The 19,870-nt window shown below is 44.4% G+C and overlaps 1 protein-coding gene across 2 annotated transcripts in view; it reads right to left on the bottom strand.

Annotated features, from left to right (window-relative positions):
* The window catches only part of RAPGEF5 (Rap guanine nucleotide exchange factor 5), a 196,304-nt gene that overhangs the window by 156,742 nt on the left and 19,692 nt on the right, over positions 1-19,870 (bottom strand). For both annotated transcript variants that reach the window (XM_023753857.1, XM_014455916.2), the window contains exon 2: positions 1,553-1,603. In XM_023753857.1, coding sequence (XP_023609625.1) covers positions 1,553-1,603 — 51 coding nt within the window. The remainder of the gene's footprint in view (positions 1-1,552; positions 1,604-19,870) is intronic.

Here is a 19,870-nt window from a genome sequence, read left to right as displayed (position 1 = left end):
CACTCAAAGGGGCCAAAGAGCCGCATGTGGCTCGCAAACTGCGGTTTGCCGACCATGGGTTTATGCTATAAAACTCTAATAGCTATTTTCCATATGCTAAACGGCTTTAACTATAATTAAAAGTAATGTATTTTACACAAGTTTTTAGTGTAAAATACCCACTGTTTTTAAAAACAGAGTGTTTCTATCAATAGGGCAAATCAAAGAATATTTTTATTATGTATTAACTCTGCCATATTGATAACGCATCCATGTAAAGGACTTAGAAGATAGGAAACTAATTTTTCCCTGTCTCGTGGACATCTTGTATCATAACAATTTGATAGCAGGCTGTTGTCTGCTCTGCGTTTAAGGGTCGCTCCACTGCAGAGTTCATAGTTAATTCTAAGAATTATGGTTTCATCACTTTGCTGTTCTAGTGAGCAGATAAAAATTTTTTCAATCTCCTAATTTGCGCATATGAGTCTCTGGTTCTTAAAGGATGAAGGAGGGCATTCCTTAGATCCAGAGAGGCTTATGTCCTTTAGTACACCTCCTTTCCCCATAGCTGGCCCCTTCCTCTGAGTGCATTGTGCCCCACTAACAAAGGAGCCGTGTGACAATGAACTGTCTTCATAAGTAAAGGATCATGAGAATTCGTATATACAGGCGGTAGGTATTCATATCTGTCCCCTTGTTTCTTGGTGAACTCTTTCTGCACCTACAAAATGTTGCCTCTATAAAATATAAATCTTCGCTCAAAGCAAACAAATGGATAATATGTTGATTATAACCTAACAGGGAATGATTCAACCCCATCCTTATACTTTTTAATTTTCCTGTTACCACCTCCTAAACACAACCCTATGAGAAAGTGAGGACAGAACATGACTTATTTTTAACACATTAAAACTTAAGAAGAACGTGAACAAGTCAGATGACAGAAACTATCACCCTAAGGGAGGTACAAGTCAGCTGACACTTGACTGGTCCTGACGTGGTACCAGCATGCAGTCCCTCAGTCATTCAGGAAAACGTTTAATGACGCTGGGATATGATCCTGGAAAAAGGCCAAAAAGGTCTCTGTCCTCACAAAGCTCCCAGGCTCCTGTTGTTTTAAAAACGCAACTCTCTCTCGACTGGTTCTTTAACACAACGTGATAAAGGCGTCCTCATCTTGTCTCACCAATTAGCATACGGAGATATTCTACTATTAGATAAATGTAAGTATAAATAATCCCCTTGCCCGTTTGCAGTGTTAAATACCCACTATTTTTTTAAAATACAGTGTTTCTATACAGAAAATTGAAAACATGTTATGTATTAAACTCTGCCATATTGGCAATGCATTCATGCAAAGGATGTGGAAGATGGAGAAATCTTTTTTCCTGTCTAGTGAACATCTTGAATTCTGACCCAGTTATCAGGACATCTCATCTGACTCTGGCTGTGTCACCCCGGTGAAGGAGACGGCATGATCAGAGCACAGAGGGCAGCTGTAACTAGAGAATTCCACATCAGGGTCTGCGAATCACTGTTTCAGAAAATACAGTAAGAGAGAAAAGAATCGTACCTGGGAAGAAGTGTGCTCAAGGTATGGATTGGAAATTCTTCTCTGGAGAGTCTATTTTAAAAGAAAAAGGGGAAAAATTAGGACCAAGTAGAAAGAAATCGTTGCACCATCAGGGCACACGATACGCAACAGTGGGAGGCCCAGGAGTTGTCCCTGCCGACAGATGAGCTTAAACCTCCAGTCACAGAACATTAATGTCCTTATTTTTACTCTGTAAATACCTGGTTAACATTCACTCCAATGGGACAGGACATATTATTCAAACGGCTCCCAATCTACAGAGCACAAGTTTAAAAAGTGTAACAGAACGACTGGGGTGTTTTTGTACTTGTCACTTGGTTCTTCATGTGATTTTGATTCCATTTCTCCTTTCCTTCTCCTGTCCACGTTCACCAGTCTAACTAAGCTTTCATCCCCACCCACAGGAACCGCTGCTGCAGCTGCACGATGGATTTCCCTGCCCTCTAGTCACGCCCTCTCAGGCCACCCTGCAAACCTCCCCGACACAAATGTCTCTAAACCTCCCCCTCAACTGACAGTGGGGCTCTTACTGCTTATGTGCATCAACCCACACCCCCCGAGCCTGCCCTTCTGGGTCCACCACAGTCGGCCGCCAACAGGCAACTAGTAGTCTCTTTCCACCTCACTACCTGGGTTCTTTTCTTGTTTGTTTGTTAATCCATTCATTTTTAGAGAGAGAGGAAGGTAGGGAGGGAGACAGAGAGAGAGAAACATTGATGTGAGAGAGACACAGCGATTTGGTTGCCTTCTGCATGCGCCCTGATCAGGGCCAGGGATCGAGCCTGCAACCCAGGTACATGCCTTCGGCCGGAATCGAACCCGGGACCTTTTAGTTCACGGGCCGACGCTCTATCCACTGAGCCAAACCGGTGAGGGCACTTCCTGGGTTCTTTATTCTTCAAGAGGTACTCATAGAAGAACCTGCCACTCCAATACCTCCGAGCATGCCATTCTCCACAACAGAAAGCCCTCAATCTCCGACACTTTCCTGAATCCCACCAGACTCCCAAGTCCAGGTTTTGTGCAGTCACCTCCTAGGCGAAGCTCCTCCCACCCACCCAGTCCACCAGGGTTTGTGGTGTTTGGAGCTCTTTGTTTTTTGATTGTTCACATGCCAGCTTCTGGGTCCGTACTGTGGGCTGTCTCGCTGTGAGTGCATTTGCCCCAACTAATCCATACGCTCCTGGGGAGAGGGCTGGCCGTTCCTACAGCTTCACTTTCACGGCACCCAGCTCAGCAATGTTCATTTTTCTATCCAGTTATTTGTAGATATTCGCATTTCTACATCCACTCGGTAATGCAGGAGCTAATTTTTCCCACCTAACAATCCAGTGGGCAGCACCATCACCCACGTGTGCTTAAGCACAATGGGAAATTACCATTTCCCAATTCAGGAAAAAGAACAGAGGAACTAACATTTACTGAGTTTTCAACCTATGTTTTAAAATCTCCTTTCTCCTCTATTCCTAGGCTTGCTGTCTTTTCAGATCCCATGGTTTTTAGTCTGCCGCCTCCACTTCTTAGAATTTGCTAAATTTACAAAACATCTCCTGCCAATCATCGCTTTCCGGCATCTGAAGCTTCTACCAAAATGTAATGTAAGACAGAATTCCCCTTCCGCCTCTTCCCGCTCCACACGCCTCCCACACTACTTATCTTCTAATTAAACTAAAATAGATATATAGACGCTTTACCCAAAAATGCCAATTGGTACACCCTGCTAAAGACTTGCAATGGCTTCAAAGAAAATCACATTTATAAGGTAGAGAGGCCATTTTGAATCCCCATCCACCTCCCCCTCCTGCTCTAGTCTCACCCACTCCCAACTGTCTCTTCCCGGGGCTTCTGTCATCCGAGCCTTGGTAATGTATTCACTTATTGAAATACTGAACAATTTAAAATTTGCATATGCGCCAGATTTATAATTTGACGGTGAATCATCATGATAAGTGATTTCCCTCCTCAACAGAGCGACTTTTAAAAATCAATATAGCAGGCCAGACCTGACAATCTTTATTACTCATCTATTTGCCTGGATCAGCTCAGAAAAGCAAATACTTCCTCTGATCTAGTTAAAAAGAAAGCATTTAGGGAGAAACAAGTTCTAAAGAGCCACGCAGGGGCACGTTCACAAAAGAAAGCAGCCGGCTTCCTTTCTCTCTGCTGCCAACCTAGACCTGCCTGTCTCGGCCCTAGCCTTACCCTCCCAGTCCCCCTCACAGCAGCGTCCCCCCTGGATGGCTGGTCTGAAAGGATTGGTAAGGTGAGTAAATAAAGCAATGGGATTCTTCCCTGCTGACTAGATAACAGCGTTAGATAAGCTGTTGGCCCACAGGGAACCCACAAGAGCAACACAAGAACTGCCTTTTACAGGACACAATACCTAGACCTGCTGTCAGACACTCCCGCCAAGCCCTCTCTTAACGGGGCCCTGGGGAGCTTGGTTTTATCAATGCCCCTGGTCAGCAGCTCTCGAACTCCGCTGAGCTGGGGGAGCCGCAGAGCTCTCTGCAGATCTCCGCAAAGTCCTGATTTCTTACATTTAAAATAACTACATCACTACGCTCTCTTTTTTAGAGGCCACTCTATGTAAGCTGTTGCAAAAATAGCAGGTGCTGAAGACTTAACGGAAGAAGCACATGGAGGAGCAATCCATCCGTTACTTCATTTTTAATAGGATTGTTGCATCATTTCATCAACAGAGGGCCAGCTCACAGGAACCTGCGGCTCCCTGCTCCCAATCACCTCACAACATGCTCTGTCAGCATCTACCTGGGAGCATTACAAGAACCCCCTTGACAGTGCACCTTCACCATCACACCTCATAAACACAATGCCCAGAAAAGATAATGATCCCCCCTTATTTCCAATTTCCTAGAATTACTTACATTAGATGCCATGAGTCTTTCATGAAAGACATGCATACACCATAGAGAGAAGACTGCTAACAGCACAAATAAAATCAGATTATAATTCAAATTTATTTCTTCTCCTTTCCATTTTAAGAAACCATGGAAAAGGATTTCCTAGATGATTCTAGGCAAACTGCATATTTTAAACAGGTATTAGAAAATTACAACCCTTTAATATTCGCTTCCAGAAAAAAATAACGGTATAACTCAAAAGGATAATTGATTAGCAATCAGATATTACCTTTATGTTTTCTTGGAGTCAGGTGTCCACTAAAGCTAAACTGTAATAGTCTGTGAGGCTGGGTGTGAACCAAGCATGAAATTCATTCCAGTCACTAAAAATAACTTGGTAAACTATACGATAGACTTAAGGCACATTTCTTATCAGCTCTTAAAGGTCATCTTAATACACTCCTTGGATTGAGTTCAAGTACTTAGGCTACTGAGGGGAGAGAGAACTCAAAGGAGAAAGGCTAAATCCTTCCATCACCACAGCAGTGGGACCCGCTCTATCACAAACAGGCACCAACAAGAACCGCCAAGTGTATTGATAACTTGAGAATTCAGTTCAGGACACAACTTTCTATCACCTTCAGCCACTGTCCTTTTGCCATTCTCAGTAGATGTAAGGTAGAATAAGTATACTTGGATTTCTTACAATCCTATGAAGCCAGAAAGCTCCATAAGTACCTGGAGGGCACCTATAGTAAGAGATTATGGACTAAGACAAGAAAAGTTGTGATCTGGTAGGCGGTCTGGTGGAGTGCTAAGACAGTGGGTCCTTTTTAAGCCACAGGATACACTTACCTCTCAATCAAAACGTGGTCAAGTTTAAAAGGACAGAGTCGCAGCCACTATGTTGGCTTGAGAATTACATTGTCATCACAAGTTAAGCACAATGTAAACTGGAGACAGGAGCCAACTGATGGCATGGAAGGGCAGGGCAGTTCACCACAACTCCCTTCCTGCAAGCTCTGGTCACCATTTCCCCAAGGAACCTGCTCCCAGCAGCCAGTCACAGCCACAAAGGCCATTTGTCATCATATCTTCTCAGCATAGCCTGGCCACACCAAAGTCCATGATGTTCCTGAAAGCACTTTTTCCCTGGCTCTAAGCTGTGTGGAATGAAAGGGGAGGTCGCAGAAATGCTTACTGAGCACCCCCCCTGGTCTTGAGCACTTTCCCATAATAGTCACTGTACCCACCTATTCACATTTTTACAGACAAGAGGCCTGAGGGTGAGAGAAATTAAGACGTTTACTTACGGCCCCCGAGCTGGGACGTTACAGAGCCAGGACTGAGACAAAGCTACCACTCTCCTGTGAGACGCTACATGTCATCGACAACAACAACTGCCCTGGCCCGGGTGGCTCACTTGGTTGTCCCGTGCACCCACCAAAAGATGCGGGTTTGAGTCCCAGCCGGGGCACTTAGGGAAGGCAACCAGTCGATGTTCTCTCTAAAATCATAAGCATATCCTCGGGTGAGGATTTAAAAAAATTTTTTTAAGTAACAAGTGGTTAAAAAATAATAATAAATAATTAAATAAATTATTGAGTTTCTAGTATGTGCCAGAAGTTATGCTAAATGTTTGACATGCAACATATCACTTAATCCTTCAAAAACTATAAGGTAGGTACGATCATTAATCCCTTTTTGCAGATGACAAAACTAGACTTAAAGAGGCTAAGAAATTCACTCGAGTTTGCAACTTAAGTCTATCTTTAGTTACTGCCCCATATATGTATCTTCTAACTTAGAATGTGGTGATTTAAGAGGAATGTGACAAACGAGTACATTTAACTGCATGAGGACGTCATAAGTAGCATCCACTAGATCTGGCTTATGAATTAGAACCACCTAAGAAACTAAAACAAGCAAACGAAACAAAACAAGTGTTCAGGCCTCACCTCAGGCCACAGAACTAGAACCTCTAGCAGTACCTGCTGCTTTCTGCCAATCTCCCCAGGCAATTCTAACCCGGGTTTGAGAAAAACTGTCAAAATCAGTGGATGAAATGGGCCATTTGAACCTCTCATCATCCACTACAGCCAGGAGGTTTGGAGCATCCTCAAACGTCGTCGCCTCAATCACATTCCAAGCTGAGTTCACAACACAGCAGAGGAATAAGTCATCTGACCAATAACGCCGGGCTCTGCGGCTGAGCTTCTAAGTCTGGCTGGTGCGGAACAAAGAGCCAGTGTTTCGCCACGCTGCACCTGTTGGTGTGGTTTGTGTTTTACATACCCCAGCCCAGACACGGCCCTGAGCCACGATGCCTGCACGTCCTCAGAGCAGCACGGCACCCTCACACCTCCTGAAAGGGCATTCCCTTCCCATGGCATCCATGGCGTTCGGCTTCATTTTCACTTCCCATTATTAAAGGACTCTTCAAGTATAAACATGTTTGCCCACTTAAAAGCTAAAGTAGAAAAACAAAGAGGGTTCTAGGAATACCTGTATTGCATAATCTCGCCTGCCTAGGGACATAAATCAGCAAGAAGCTGCAGATTCTTGGAAATATGGACACAACAGGTACAACCGAAACAAACCCAAAGGCGCCATCCACTTGATTGAGTCCAATCCTCGGGAAAATACCTTTCTTCTCACTGTTTTTAAAAGCAAGAAAACAGTGTCACCTGACAGGGTGGGCTTCCTCGCTGAATGCAATCCCATAAAAGCCTTTAACATTTAGGAATCAGGCACTAAAGATGTGGTTCCACAGTCAGATTACCAGGTTGCTTATCTCCACCTTTCACTGGAAACTTGACTTGTATTAACACCAACCCACCAGTCAGACCTGGACTCCATGATGAGCCCTTCCCACAGCAGCCAACACGAAGAAGCTCTCACTAGCCAAATCGGGGACAACCTGAGCAGCAAAATAAACTACTACATTATAACTCACAGAGTAAATATCCATGAGTACTTACAGGTAGAATAATTGAATAAGTAAATGTTTTCTTGAGGGGGGAGCTCTTCCTTATGCAGTAACTCTATGACTACATGCAATAAAAAGAGGAAAACAGAGGTCCCCATTCAGCAAACACCACAGTGCTAAATGTTGTGGACAAGAATCATCAGCGGACGCCATAATGTATGGGAAAAGTATAATGAGATACAGGACATGGATACAGTCCAATGAGATACATGGTGTCTCCCCAGAAGACAGGAATGAGCACAGAGGAAAAAAGATAACTTTTCAGCGGACATCACCTTAATGTGATAAAAGTTATTATCAATCATGAGACAAGCTGACATCATTTGCCTGCTGATATGATACCCTATGGTATGTTTATCAAAATGCATACCTGAATTTAATGAGAAAATATCAGACCACTCCACATTGAAGGTCATGCTTCTATATAACTAGATTGCACTCTGCAAAAATAGTCAAGGTTATGAAAGAGCAAAACCAAACAAACAAAAATAAAAACCACAACAAAATGGCGGGGCAACCTCAGACTGAGAGAGACCAAAGGAAACTGACCCTGGACCAGGACAAGGACCTGAGTGGGGCAACTGGCGAAATTTGACTGAGTTCTTGTATTTGACTTTTAATGCTGGTTTTCACAATTGTACTGTGGTTATCAGGGAACCCTCTTTGTAATATGTGTACAATGTTTTAAGTCCAAAATTATTTCAAAATGAAGAGTCAAACAATAAAGTAATGGCCTCTGTCCTCCCCCCAAATAAATTCTCGAAAGAGCCCCACACATTCAAATATTGTTTCAAAAGACAGCACCTCCCTCCTGGGCGAATGCTGCCCGGCCTTCAGCGTGTCATTTTCTGCGGCTGCACCTCAGGATGACCCTACTCGCTTCCTGCTCTCGCTGGCCTCCAGCACCTTCACACAAAACAGATTAATCTTCCTGGAACACTTCCTCACATATCACCTGGTTTTTTCCCTTCTTTTGTTTCTTTTTTTTTGGTTAATCTTCACCAGAGGACATTTTTTCCTTTGATTTTTAGAGACAGTGGAAGGGATGGGGAGAGACAGAAAGAGAGAAACATCGATGTGAGGGAGATACATCGGCTGGTTGCCTCCCGCACACACCCCCACCTGGGCCAGGTATGGAATCTGCAACCAAGGTACATGCCCTTGACCAGAATCAAACCCGGGGCCCTTTAGTCCACAGGCCAAAGCTCTAACCACTGAGCACCCAGCTAGGACTCACCTTGTTTTTAAGAAGTAAAACAGTTATTTAAAAACAAACGCAGCCAGGCCGAGTGGCTCAGTTGGTCGAGTGTCGTCCCAAACACCAAAAAGTTTGCCAGTTCGATTCCAAGTCAGGGCATACACCTAAACGCCTGGGTTTCGGGTTTGATCCTGGTTGGGAGTGTACACGGAAGGCAACCAATCAATGTTTCTCTCACACATTGATAACTCTCTCTCATCAATAAAAATATCCACAGGTGAGAATTTCAAAAAAATATTAAAAACAAACACGGTTGCCCTAGCTGGTTTGGCTCAGTGGATAGAGTGTCAAACCGTGCCATCAGCCTGTGGACTGAAGAGTCCTGGGTTCAATTCCAGTCAAGGGCTCATGCCCGGGTTGTGGGCTCAATCCCCAGTAGAGGGCGTGCAGGAGGCAGCCCATCAGTGATTCTCATCGTTGATGTTTCTCTCTCTCCCTCTCCCTGCCTCTCTGAAATCAATAAAAATGTATTAAAAAACAAACAAACATACACACAAAAACCACGGTTTACTTTTCCTGAATGCTCACTGACAATGTTCCAAGTCCTTACCGGAGCAGTCAACGCCCTCGCTGTCCACGTGGCCCCTGCTGCCCATCCCTCCTACACACCCTGCGTGGCACATAGGGTCACCCGGAGGTGCAGCCGCAGATGGTAACACGCTGAAGGCCGGGCAGCATTCCCCCAGGAGGGAGGTGCTGTCTTTTGAAACAATATTTGAATGTTGTGAGGGCTTTTTCGAGAATTTATTTGGGAGGCAGGTTGTCATGTTTACTCTGCAAACCGTGTCATTCTCACCCCAGCACTTGCCATGACCCCCACTCCCTGCATTTCTCCACATCTCCACACCCTGCCCTTCCTCAGTCCATGTAAATGCTGCAAGAAGCCCACCCAAGCCCTGAGACTCCCATGCTTTAGCTCTTCCCCCAAACGCTCTAACACTTGTTTGCCCCTAAAATAGAAAACCTCCAGGCTCCATTGCATGTGTGTGCCACCTCTTCTCAACCAGCCTTGTCAACCCCAGGGGCCTCAGACCTTCTGCGAATCTGGTACCTTCTACAGTGTGTCCCAGGGCTGACCTTTCTTCCAGGGTCGCACTGCCCGGTGAGTCTCAGGCCACATGGTAAACAGGATGCTTCCGCCTGGAAATCTATGACACCCTTTGCCACCTCGGCCACGCCACCGCCACCACCGTGCCTGTCACTTCTCAACTCGGTCTCAGGTGTCACATGTGGAGCGAGTGTCTATAGCGAGCCTCCATGGGTTTTAGGAAACTGCGACTTTAAGAGAAACTAAATCTAATCCATATGATATCACTTTTGTGTGGAATCTAAAGAACAATATAAATCAGGGGTGGGGAACGTTTTTCCTGCCAAGGGCCATTTGGATATTTACAACTTCATCTGTGGGCCTGTGAGGGCAAGGCCAGGGGAGGTCTGGCAGCATCCTCTCACCCCAGGTTCCTCTCTGTCGGTCAGAAGAGACCATAGGCATAGGATTTTGGAGAAAGAAAACGGTCCTGCTGGCAACATTCCCAGGAGTGTCTTTTGGACAGAGGCCCTTCCGTTCACCCCAAGCCCACAGGGTAGTTCCACTTCCCATACTCGGGAGTCTGGAAGGGCTCACTCAGAATCAGTAAGGCTCTTGGGGCCATGATCTGTGCCCAAGTGGGTACACGATTTCTATGGGCTTCAAAGCCGCACCCCTCTCTAATTCTAGGGATAGTCAATTCTCATATAAACAAAAGTCTACCTGGACACTGCCAAGTGGGAATCCTGGCATTCATTCCCAATTTATACTGTCTTTTCGTTATTACTACTCACCTTCCTTGGCGCTCCAAAATCTTTTAGTTCATAATTCATTTTAGGATGTGAGAGGATGAGTATCAACCTTAGCAGTCTACAGTACCCCGGGTATAACTTATGAAATTCATGACACTGGCAATGCCAGGGTTACGACACAGACCCTCCACGATTAGCAGTAATCCTTACAGCAGGGCGGTGACCCACGGGCAGACTTTAGTGCCACGGAAGGCCACATTTCTAGCTCCCCCGAAGTCAGCTAGCGCAGGTGGGGGCGCTGTGACTGCCTATCTGTGCAATTCCAGTTTGAAAAATCGTTCTCTTGCTGGAGATAAGAATAGTGTCATCTCACTGGTCAGTATCTTACCTAGGCCACAGGAGGAGGCCTAGGCCTTCCTTGTTTTCTTGCTCTGAGCACACATAAAACTCTCAGCTTCTCTGGCCTTCGCTTGTTTCACGAGCCCGCCATGAGCCGGCACTTGAGTCCCACGGGCTAGTGAAACTTTACTTATCCTGGGTCACACAGCCTCCTTCCTCTCTGTACCTGTCGTTTTAAAACCAAAGGTCCGTTGAAAGCTCACATTTTAGCCACGGGAGTTTCTTTCATTTCCGTTTACTTTCCTAATATATTCTAAGAGGAATACTATAGCATCAGAATTTCATTCACATTTTGTTCACATTTCTTCTTACTGTTTCCAGAGATGGCACCCTAACAATCGCTTCTCTTAATTTCCTGAGACCAGATTCCATGAAGTGCAGGGTTCCAAACGAGGTCACTTCCTTCCCAGGCCCCTCTCTAGACCTGGCAAAGCCTGACCAGTATCAGGCGGCATTGACGCTGGCGGCTGCGCGCTTCCACCCTCCAGGGCCTTGACACGGACTTCGGTTTCCTTCTGCCTCCACTGAATCACCTTCCTTCTAACCTTCCCACCAAACGACTTCTTCTCACCTGTCTAGACAGCCTTTCTTTTCTCTAATAAATCATCACAGACAGGCCCTTTCAGGCTGTTTTCCGCCTCCCCCACCCCCAGCTTTCTACTCTGGCACCGCTAGAGTCCCAGCAAACAGAACCAGTGACCCCTTCAGCCAGAGCGAGAAACGAAGCGCACACCCACAGGTCACCATAGCAGCCTTCAGATGCTCTGGAATCCAGGGGATCCCTGGTTTCCCTCTGGAAATTCCCCTTTCACCATAGCAGCTGCCAATCCATCCTCCTGCTCATCAAGAATGCTACTAAAACTACCTGGGAGGTAGCACCCTCCTCAGGCCCCGGCTCAGCTCATCTCAGTGCTGGGAACAGTGACCTACACCCTTCCGCCTAGTGTGGTCCGCGGAGCAGCTCGGCCTCCCAGAGCTCCCTGTTGCCCACCACCATTCCAGCTCCATCCAACTCCGCCCCTCCCACATCCTCGTCCAGGTACATGACAAAATATTATGCAGCCATTACAAATATTTTAAAGATCTTGTAACACTTGGAAATATTTTGGTGAAAGTGGAGGGGCGGGGAGTTAAGTAAAACGGAAGAGGCAGTTCAAGGTCAACTCAAACAAGTAGAAAGGAATATATTCCAAAGTGTTAAGAACAATGGTCTCTGTGTGATCAGCTACTGGTAGATGTTTGGTTCTTTCCAAGCTTCCAGCTTTTCTATATTAAGTATATTACTTTTATAACCAGAAAAAAATCTACCTTAAAAGCAAGATACCCCACTCATCCCACTACCCTCCACCTCCAAGCCTAAAAGGACAAGTTACACAGATGAAAAGGGCACCTCTTCATACATAAAGGGTTAAGAACATGTCTACAGTCAGAAAGAAATCCAAACTTCAGTTATCTCTAATGTAGGTGTATTTATGGGTGGAGGAGAGTAAGATAAACCTGCAGGTAAAGAGCCAAGAAGATAGGACAGTTTTCTACTCCTTCCTCCTTTCTGCTCAATGGAGTCCCTTTAGCCACTCTCAGCCTGCCCTGAAGAGACATGAACACGGGAGAGCACAGAGCTCAAGTGGAAGGAGCTCCCGGGAGAGAAGAAGGAAGAGTGAAGACCAGGAGAGGCTACCGTGGGGAAATTTCGAACAGCACAGCAAGAAGGGATGGGCCAGCCCTTCCATTTCAAAATGCCCTTGTGACCTATATATGGGTCAGAAATCAGACTCTGCCCAAAGTTCCTATTCTAATAACATCAGTGCTCAGAATGTCTTGCTTTGTGGCCAAAATGCTGAATGGTTTAGGATCATTTTCTCTGGCCATTAACCTCTGAATACTCAGCGCTAACGGCATCCAAAGAAAACAATTGAGGAAGTAAATACCCCAACATCAAATATCAATAATGTGGGAGTTGCCAGTGTTTGAATTTAATTGTCTGCACAAAGCCAGGTCAGATATCAGCTTCCAAGGGAAGAATGAGAGATACACAATGGATTATGCAACAGCTACACTTAATATGTGACAGGAAGGCACACGGTCAATGTACTTTCTAGTAACATCTAAACTCCCTCTCTGCCCCAGAATACAGGCACTGCATTCACCTCTCTTGGATATGAAAATTGCACATTGATTTTTTTATTAATTATGATCCTCACATATAGGACACTGGCTTTATCAGAGCCATAAGAGTTTACGTTTCCATCCCAGCCTCATGGGCTTCATTGTCCATGACTTTCCTTCCTGAATCCCCAGTGGCAACTCTCCAGTTCCAGACAAGAGAATGTTGTCAGTACTCAGACCTCCCATGCAGACAGGGACAAAGTTCTCAAGCCCTGAGAGGAAAGGGGGTTTTAAAGAGCCTCTAAACCTGGCCAGTGTTGCTCAGTGGTTGAGTGTCAACCCAGGAACCAAGAGGTCACTAGTTCAATTCCCAGTCAGGACAGCTGATTAATGATTCTCTTTCATCATTGATGTCTCTCTCTCTCTCTCTCTCTCTCTCTCTCTCTCTCTTCCTCTCTCTCTCTCCCCCTTCCTCTGTGAAATCAATAAAAATATATATATATTAAAAAACAGAAGTGTAAGTACCAGAAAATGAAGCTCCAGGAGTTAACACAATTGTGTGCCCATGTTTTCTTCCTTTAAATGTATTTAAATGCAGCACAAAAAGTCATCGGTATAAATAAAGCCTTAAATCTGAAGGTAAAAATGAGGGTGGTTCCCCCTACAGTGAACAGAATTTGGCTCTTTCCTGGCAAAGCACTTCCTACCTCCACTCTCACCCACATTTCTGTAGCCGATTCAATGCTAACAAAGGTTTTCAAAAGTCAATCCCCACTTCTTATTACCAACTACATTTGACACACGTAGGGAAACTTGTTTTTGAAAGCTTTCCAATTATAAACTAATTCCATGACTCATGGCAGGCAGTTCCTTCCACATAACTCCCACTTAAGTCCTATGTATCTCCAGCTGGATAGCAAACACTTCCACACAATCACAGTCCTATTAACCACTAGGTGTTGCATTTAATCTTCAACCATTGTCTCTCTTTTACTCACACTCTTCTATGCCTGAGGGAGCAGCCCACCACAAGCTGAACTGAGACACAACTGGAAGAGGTTGTGGCTCTTTATTTAAATCTTTGCCTTTTGCCCACCCAGCATGGCTCAGTGGTTGAGCGTCGACCTAGGAACCAGGAGATCACGGTTCCATTCCCGATCAGAGCACATGCCCAGGTTGCAGGCTCAATCCCCAGTGCAGGGCGTGCAGGAGGCAGCCAATCAATGATTCTCTCTCATCACTTATGTTTCTATATCTCTGTTCCCTCTGCCTTCTCTCTGAAATCAATGAAAATACTTAATTAATAAATAAATAAAGCTTTGCCTTTCAAACTTTTTTGACTGCAACCCACAATAAGCAATTCATTTTATATGGTGACCCAGGTCTCATAAACATGTATACATATGTATATAATTGAAACAAAACACTTTTAATAATCTCCTTATACTGCCTGCCAATGAGATAAACTCTGAGTTCCTTAATATATATATATATATATAATATATATATATATATTAAATGCTAATATTCCACTATAATGATTCTGCACTTCTCATATTCTCAATAAAAATACTTCCACTATTTTAGCTCCTTGAATTTTCAAAATATTCAATAGATGAAAATTGTAAGTACTTACATATCTACATATTCACAATCAGGCAGAACTGCATGACTATATATTTAGATATTATATGTGTTTGTGTGCAGAAAAAGAGAGGATAATCAAGTAATCGTGGGACCCAAAATAGAATATTCAATGCATGGAATATACTTAGTCATTGATTTTTTAAGTAAAGCATCTCTATAAATAAATATTATGATTTGCCAGAATAACCAACACTCAACAATCTTACTTAAAGGAAAGAGTATCTTAGCAAAAGAATGAATAGATGTAATTTTATTTTAACCAAATTGACAAGGGAAAGGAATATGTATTGCAAATATCTCCCGTTATTTTTTATCATTAAATATTATTGCTACATTTTAAAAAGAAGGGGGCTCCTAAAAATCTTCATAGAGGTTGGATGGTTTATCTTCTACAAGAGTTTCCATTTGGGCGGTTTATAATTTAACAAAACAACAGGAGGAAGAGTAAAGGGGATGTTACTAATGATCATGAAAACATAGTGCCAAATAAACAACAACGACAAAGTGGATGAAAAATTGACTATACTATCACTGAGGGTGATATTGTTACCTACGAGATGGGCTCTTGGTTCAGCGACCTCGGTTCTTGAGTTTGGCAAAGAAAGAATTCAGAGCCAAGAACTCTAGTGCAAGAGGAAGTTTACTTAGAGTAGAGGCAGAAAAAATGAGCCAGTTGGACTCTGTGGACTTGGGAAACAAGTTCCAGAGGCAAAGAAGAGCTTTAGAGAAAGAAAGCAAAGATACATGCCTGAAGAAGGTGTGAATGCGTGCACACATGTGTATGTGAGAGAGACAGAGAGAGAAAGAGAGAGAGAGAGAGAGAGAGAGAGAGAGAGCGAGCACTTGCAAGCAAGGGAGCTGGGTTCTTTGCTTTAGGGTTTTTATTTGTTTTCTAAAGGCAGGAATTTTATGGGAGGATCTCAGTAGAATTTTTAAAAAATATTTTTATTGATTTTTAGAAAGAGAGAAAGGAGAGGGAGAAAGAGAAACATTGATCAGCTGCCTCCTACTGGGGATCAAGCCCACAACCTGGGCATGTGCCCTGACTGGGAATCGAACCCAGCAGCCTCTTGATGCACAGGATGATGCCCATCCAACTGTGTGGCACCAGCCAGGGCTCAGTAGAATATTCATCAGCTTTCCAGGTGTGTCCTTTTAGGGTCGTGGTCTTTACTGATCGGTCAGCACTAGGGTAGGGGGTCATTAGTCATTGCCTCAGGTCCTGATGTCAGCCATATGTCATCTGGCTTTGCTGCTTTTCTGGGCCTAGAGCTGAAATGCAACTGAGGCCTAGATGTGATCTCTAGGTTGACCAAAACTCTGTCTCTGGGGTCAACAGACCCAAGGCTTTGTTCTTTGTTCCTAAGATTTTTTGGTGCTGAGGGCCAATGCTTAAGGGAGTGGTCACGCAAGGGCGAAGGAGGCAGGTGAGTTGGGGTGCTGGATGAGGCTAGTTTGAGTCAGCCATCTGCCTCAGTTTCCCCATCCTACTTGTCACAGAATATTCCTAGCTGCTTACTGTCCTGCCTCAGTGTGGTGGATGAAGGAACTTTCTCCTCTACCCTCAAGGGTTCTTTTGGCTATTCTAATACTCAAATAGGCATGAAACAGATTAGCAAGGGGAAATGACAAAATTTAAATATATACATATGTATGGGAACCTCCATATACCTGAGAGAGTCAGAGACCCCCCACATACATGAGCGTTCCAGGCAAAAAAGGGAAAATGAGGTAGATAAGACATTCTGGGCTGAGGATGAAGTAAAGCATGCTGGGGATTCAGAAGGTAATTATAGGGTGAGCACATATTCAGTAATCGGTAATTTAGCCCTGCCATATATAGGTTATCTCTGACAATCTCTTACTATGGGTAAGGCCCCTAATTCAAATCGCACTAGGTAATTGGGGGTGGGGGTTCAGAAGTTTCTCTTGAGCCCAGAGGGTCTCAGTTGCCTTTAGCTCCAAATAATCCGCACACCACAGAGGCGCATCTTGGGGTGGCTGGCTCTAAACCCCTACAGTGGCAAAGTGAAACTAAAGCCCCAAATACAGACTGGTATCTCTACTTGTTTCTGTCATTAATAATGTTCCAGAATCGATGTTTCTGAGGGAACCACAAAGAACTGAAACAAAGCCTTGAGCAAAGGTTGACAATTTGTAATAAGGGTAAAGCCAATGTGAGCAAAGAAGAGGTGGCGGACATAGACTCTCTGTAGCTTAGAGAGCAATCTGGCATATATCTGCCAACTAAATACCTATGTACCATACACTATTTTACATATATATATATATCTCAAACATTGACATACTGTTTATCATTTGCCAGGCACTGTGTTAAGCACTTTTTATAAATGTTAATGTGTTCACTACTCATAATTACCTATGAAGGCACAGAATGTGTAAGTAACTTCCCATGGTCATTCAGGTGTGAGCGGCAAAGAAACCCAGCTGGCTGGTTTCAGCGTTGGTGCTTGTATTGCCTACATTCTGTGGCTTCTCTGTAAACGCTCTTGGTTCCTGCCCCTTGGGATGCCTACCTCTCCAGCCTCCAAAAATTCTGCAGGTCAACCTGCACTCCAATCTCTTTCTAGTAATTTCAGAGTTGGTTTCTCTGTTTGCAATCAAGACCCCTGACTGACTCGTCCCAAATCCAATTATAGAGACAAGCTTAGGTGAACACAAAAGCCTGCACTGTACTCTGGCCCAATAACAAGTCAATTACCTGAGAAACACTAGGGAGAGGAGGTAGACATGGGGGAGGAGGGCACATACTTGTCTTGTAATTGAGCCAAGTCCTCATCTTAGAGGGTGGGAAGCAGCGATCATGAAATTTATGAAAAAATAGAAGTGTTCCTGGTTCTCAATTTCAAGCAGAAGGCAGGTGGATTTCGCGTGGCCAGCTACAGAAGCTGGCAATGTTCTTTCTACCTGAGTCTGCTGTGAAAAGCAGCTATGAGTATCTTCAGGCCACCATTCCCAGGACTTCACATGCAGAGAAATTTAAGAACTGGAGAAAGTCAGGAGTGATGAGAAGAAATAAACACTCTCCTTTGTATCCAGTCAGCTGCCTCTCTTCCCACAAGAGCTATCTTCTCCCTATCTCCCTCCGCCTAAACCAAGGTTGGGTTTGAGGGCAGCTGGCACACCGCTTATCCGGCACTGAAGGTGGGGACCTGGCACAGAGCAGATGCAGCCTGAGGACACGTGTTGGGGAGGGAGCGAGGGGGGGCATCCATCTCCGGCTCCATGGAGGCCCCAGGGCAGCAGGGGCTCTGAGGGGAGGCACCAGAATGGGAGCCATTTCGTTTCTCCTTCCCTAAACCAAGTAACTGAAACTTCAAAAAGTGTCCTGGAGATAAATACCACCATTGAGTTACTTAAAAAGCATACCCGCTCTAACCGGTCTGGCTCAGGGGAGAGCGGACTGAAGGATCCCGGGTTCAGATCTGGTCAAGGGCATGCACCTTGGTTGTTGGCTCGAAATCCAGTAAGGGGGGCGTACAGGAGGCAGCTGAACCATGTTTCTCTCTCATCGATGTTTCTAACTCTCTATCCCCCTCCCTTCCTCTCTGTAAAATCAATAAAATATATTTTTTAAAACAAATAAATAAAAAGCACCCCCTTCCCTCTTTTTCCTTTATATAAGCTGACTTACACACACACACACACACACACACACACACATAGAGGCAGCTCTTCATTTAAACACAGACACACACACATACATACTCTTTCTCATAGTTTCTCAAATAAGAGTCTCAGGAATCTGAGAGGCTTTCTATGTAGAATAAGGATAACCTTTGTTGTCTCTATTTGGTCATATTTCCAACAGTTATCGCTCTCTTAACCCCAGGAACTTACTCTGAGTGCTGGCTGACTTTTAGCTGTCCGTTAACACAGGAAAAAATCACTACATCCTAGCACCCATCCTTCCCCAACTCACAGCCTTCTCATTCCCAATGCCTCCCCCTTAGAACAGGCCCTCAGCCCCAAGCACCTGAACTGCAACCCTCCAGGTGACTTCCCTGCCTCCCACCTCTCCTTCTCCAGGCTGTACACCAAAGCCTAGACCAGTGGTCGGCAAACTGCAGCCCCTTGAGTGTGGCTCTTCCACAAAATACCACGTATGGGCGCGCACGTACAGTGCAATTGAAACTTCGTGGCCACACTCAAGGGGCCAAAGAGCCGCATGTGGCTCGCGAGCCGTAGTTTGCTGACCACTGGCCTAGACTAAACCCCTCTGATGGCCATTTTACATCTGTTAGATCACGTCCACATACAGCCTCAACCTTCTTGTGTCCCAGGAAACCACACATGTATGGTGGGAAGGGGGTCCCAAATGTCTATGTGAGGGCACAATAAGAATAAGGACAATGGAGGAAGGTTTTAATAAACAGTTTTATAATTAAGGTTATTTAATTATGAATAGGAGTCCTTTAGGTATTTGTGGGGGTTTTTTGCTTTTGTGCTAAGATGGCTTTCTCTTATGGAATGTGAGGAGCGATGGAGTCTTTTTCAATCTTTATATTGGAAAATAAAAAGAGGTTGAGAGTCATATGGTAGGATCCCACTTTTAAAAAATTTTTTTAGCAGGGCATTAAATACAAAATCTGGCAACCTCTATATCAGGGGTCCTCAAACTTTTTAAACAGGGGGCCAGTTCACTGTCCCTCAGACCGTTGGAGGGCCGGACTATAGTTTAAAAAAAAACTATGAACAAATTCCTATGCACACTGCACATATCTTATTTTGAAGTAAAAAAACAAAACGGGAACAAATACAATATTTGTATTTGCATGTGGCTCGCGGGCCGTAGTTTGAGGACTCCTGCTCTATATGAACAGATTTTTCCATTTCTGTTCACAAGGTTAACACAAAAACAAATTCAAGATCACTGATCACCTTCCCTCAATTTCCAGATCCCCTCTGTTTACCCAATTTTATCCTGCCTCAGCCAGGCCACCCCTCAAATCCCCTATCACAGGCCATGCTCTTCTCTGCTGTCTTACCAACTAGTTAAGTCTTGTCCTGAAATACTACTCTTGCCCAGTAATCCCCTTTAACCCTGCTAATCGAGCTCGATCTCCTTTCTCCTTCTTATAGTGTAGAGCGTCTAAACCAATTATTATTAAATGAGGCTTCGTGACACACTTAGTTGCAATATGCCATAGAGCTTTATTAGTAATAAGTGGAGTTTTCTAAACTGAGGTTTAGAAATAAATTTTTTTTATCAAAACAGATTGTTTTTCTAAAAT

Source organism: Myotis lucifugus, unplaced genomic scaffold, assembly GCF_000147115.1.
Source record: "Myotis lucifugus unplaced genomic scaffold, Myoluc2.0 scaffold_52, whole genome shotgun sequence".
Classification (NCBI taxonomy): Eukaryota; Metazoa; Chordata; class Mammalia; order Chiroptera; family Vespertilionidae; genus Myotis; species Myotis lucifugus.
The sequence above is the reverse complement of the archived record's forward strand: the minus strand, read 5'-3'. Positions and strand labels throughout refer to the sequence as shown.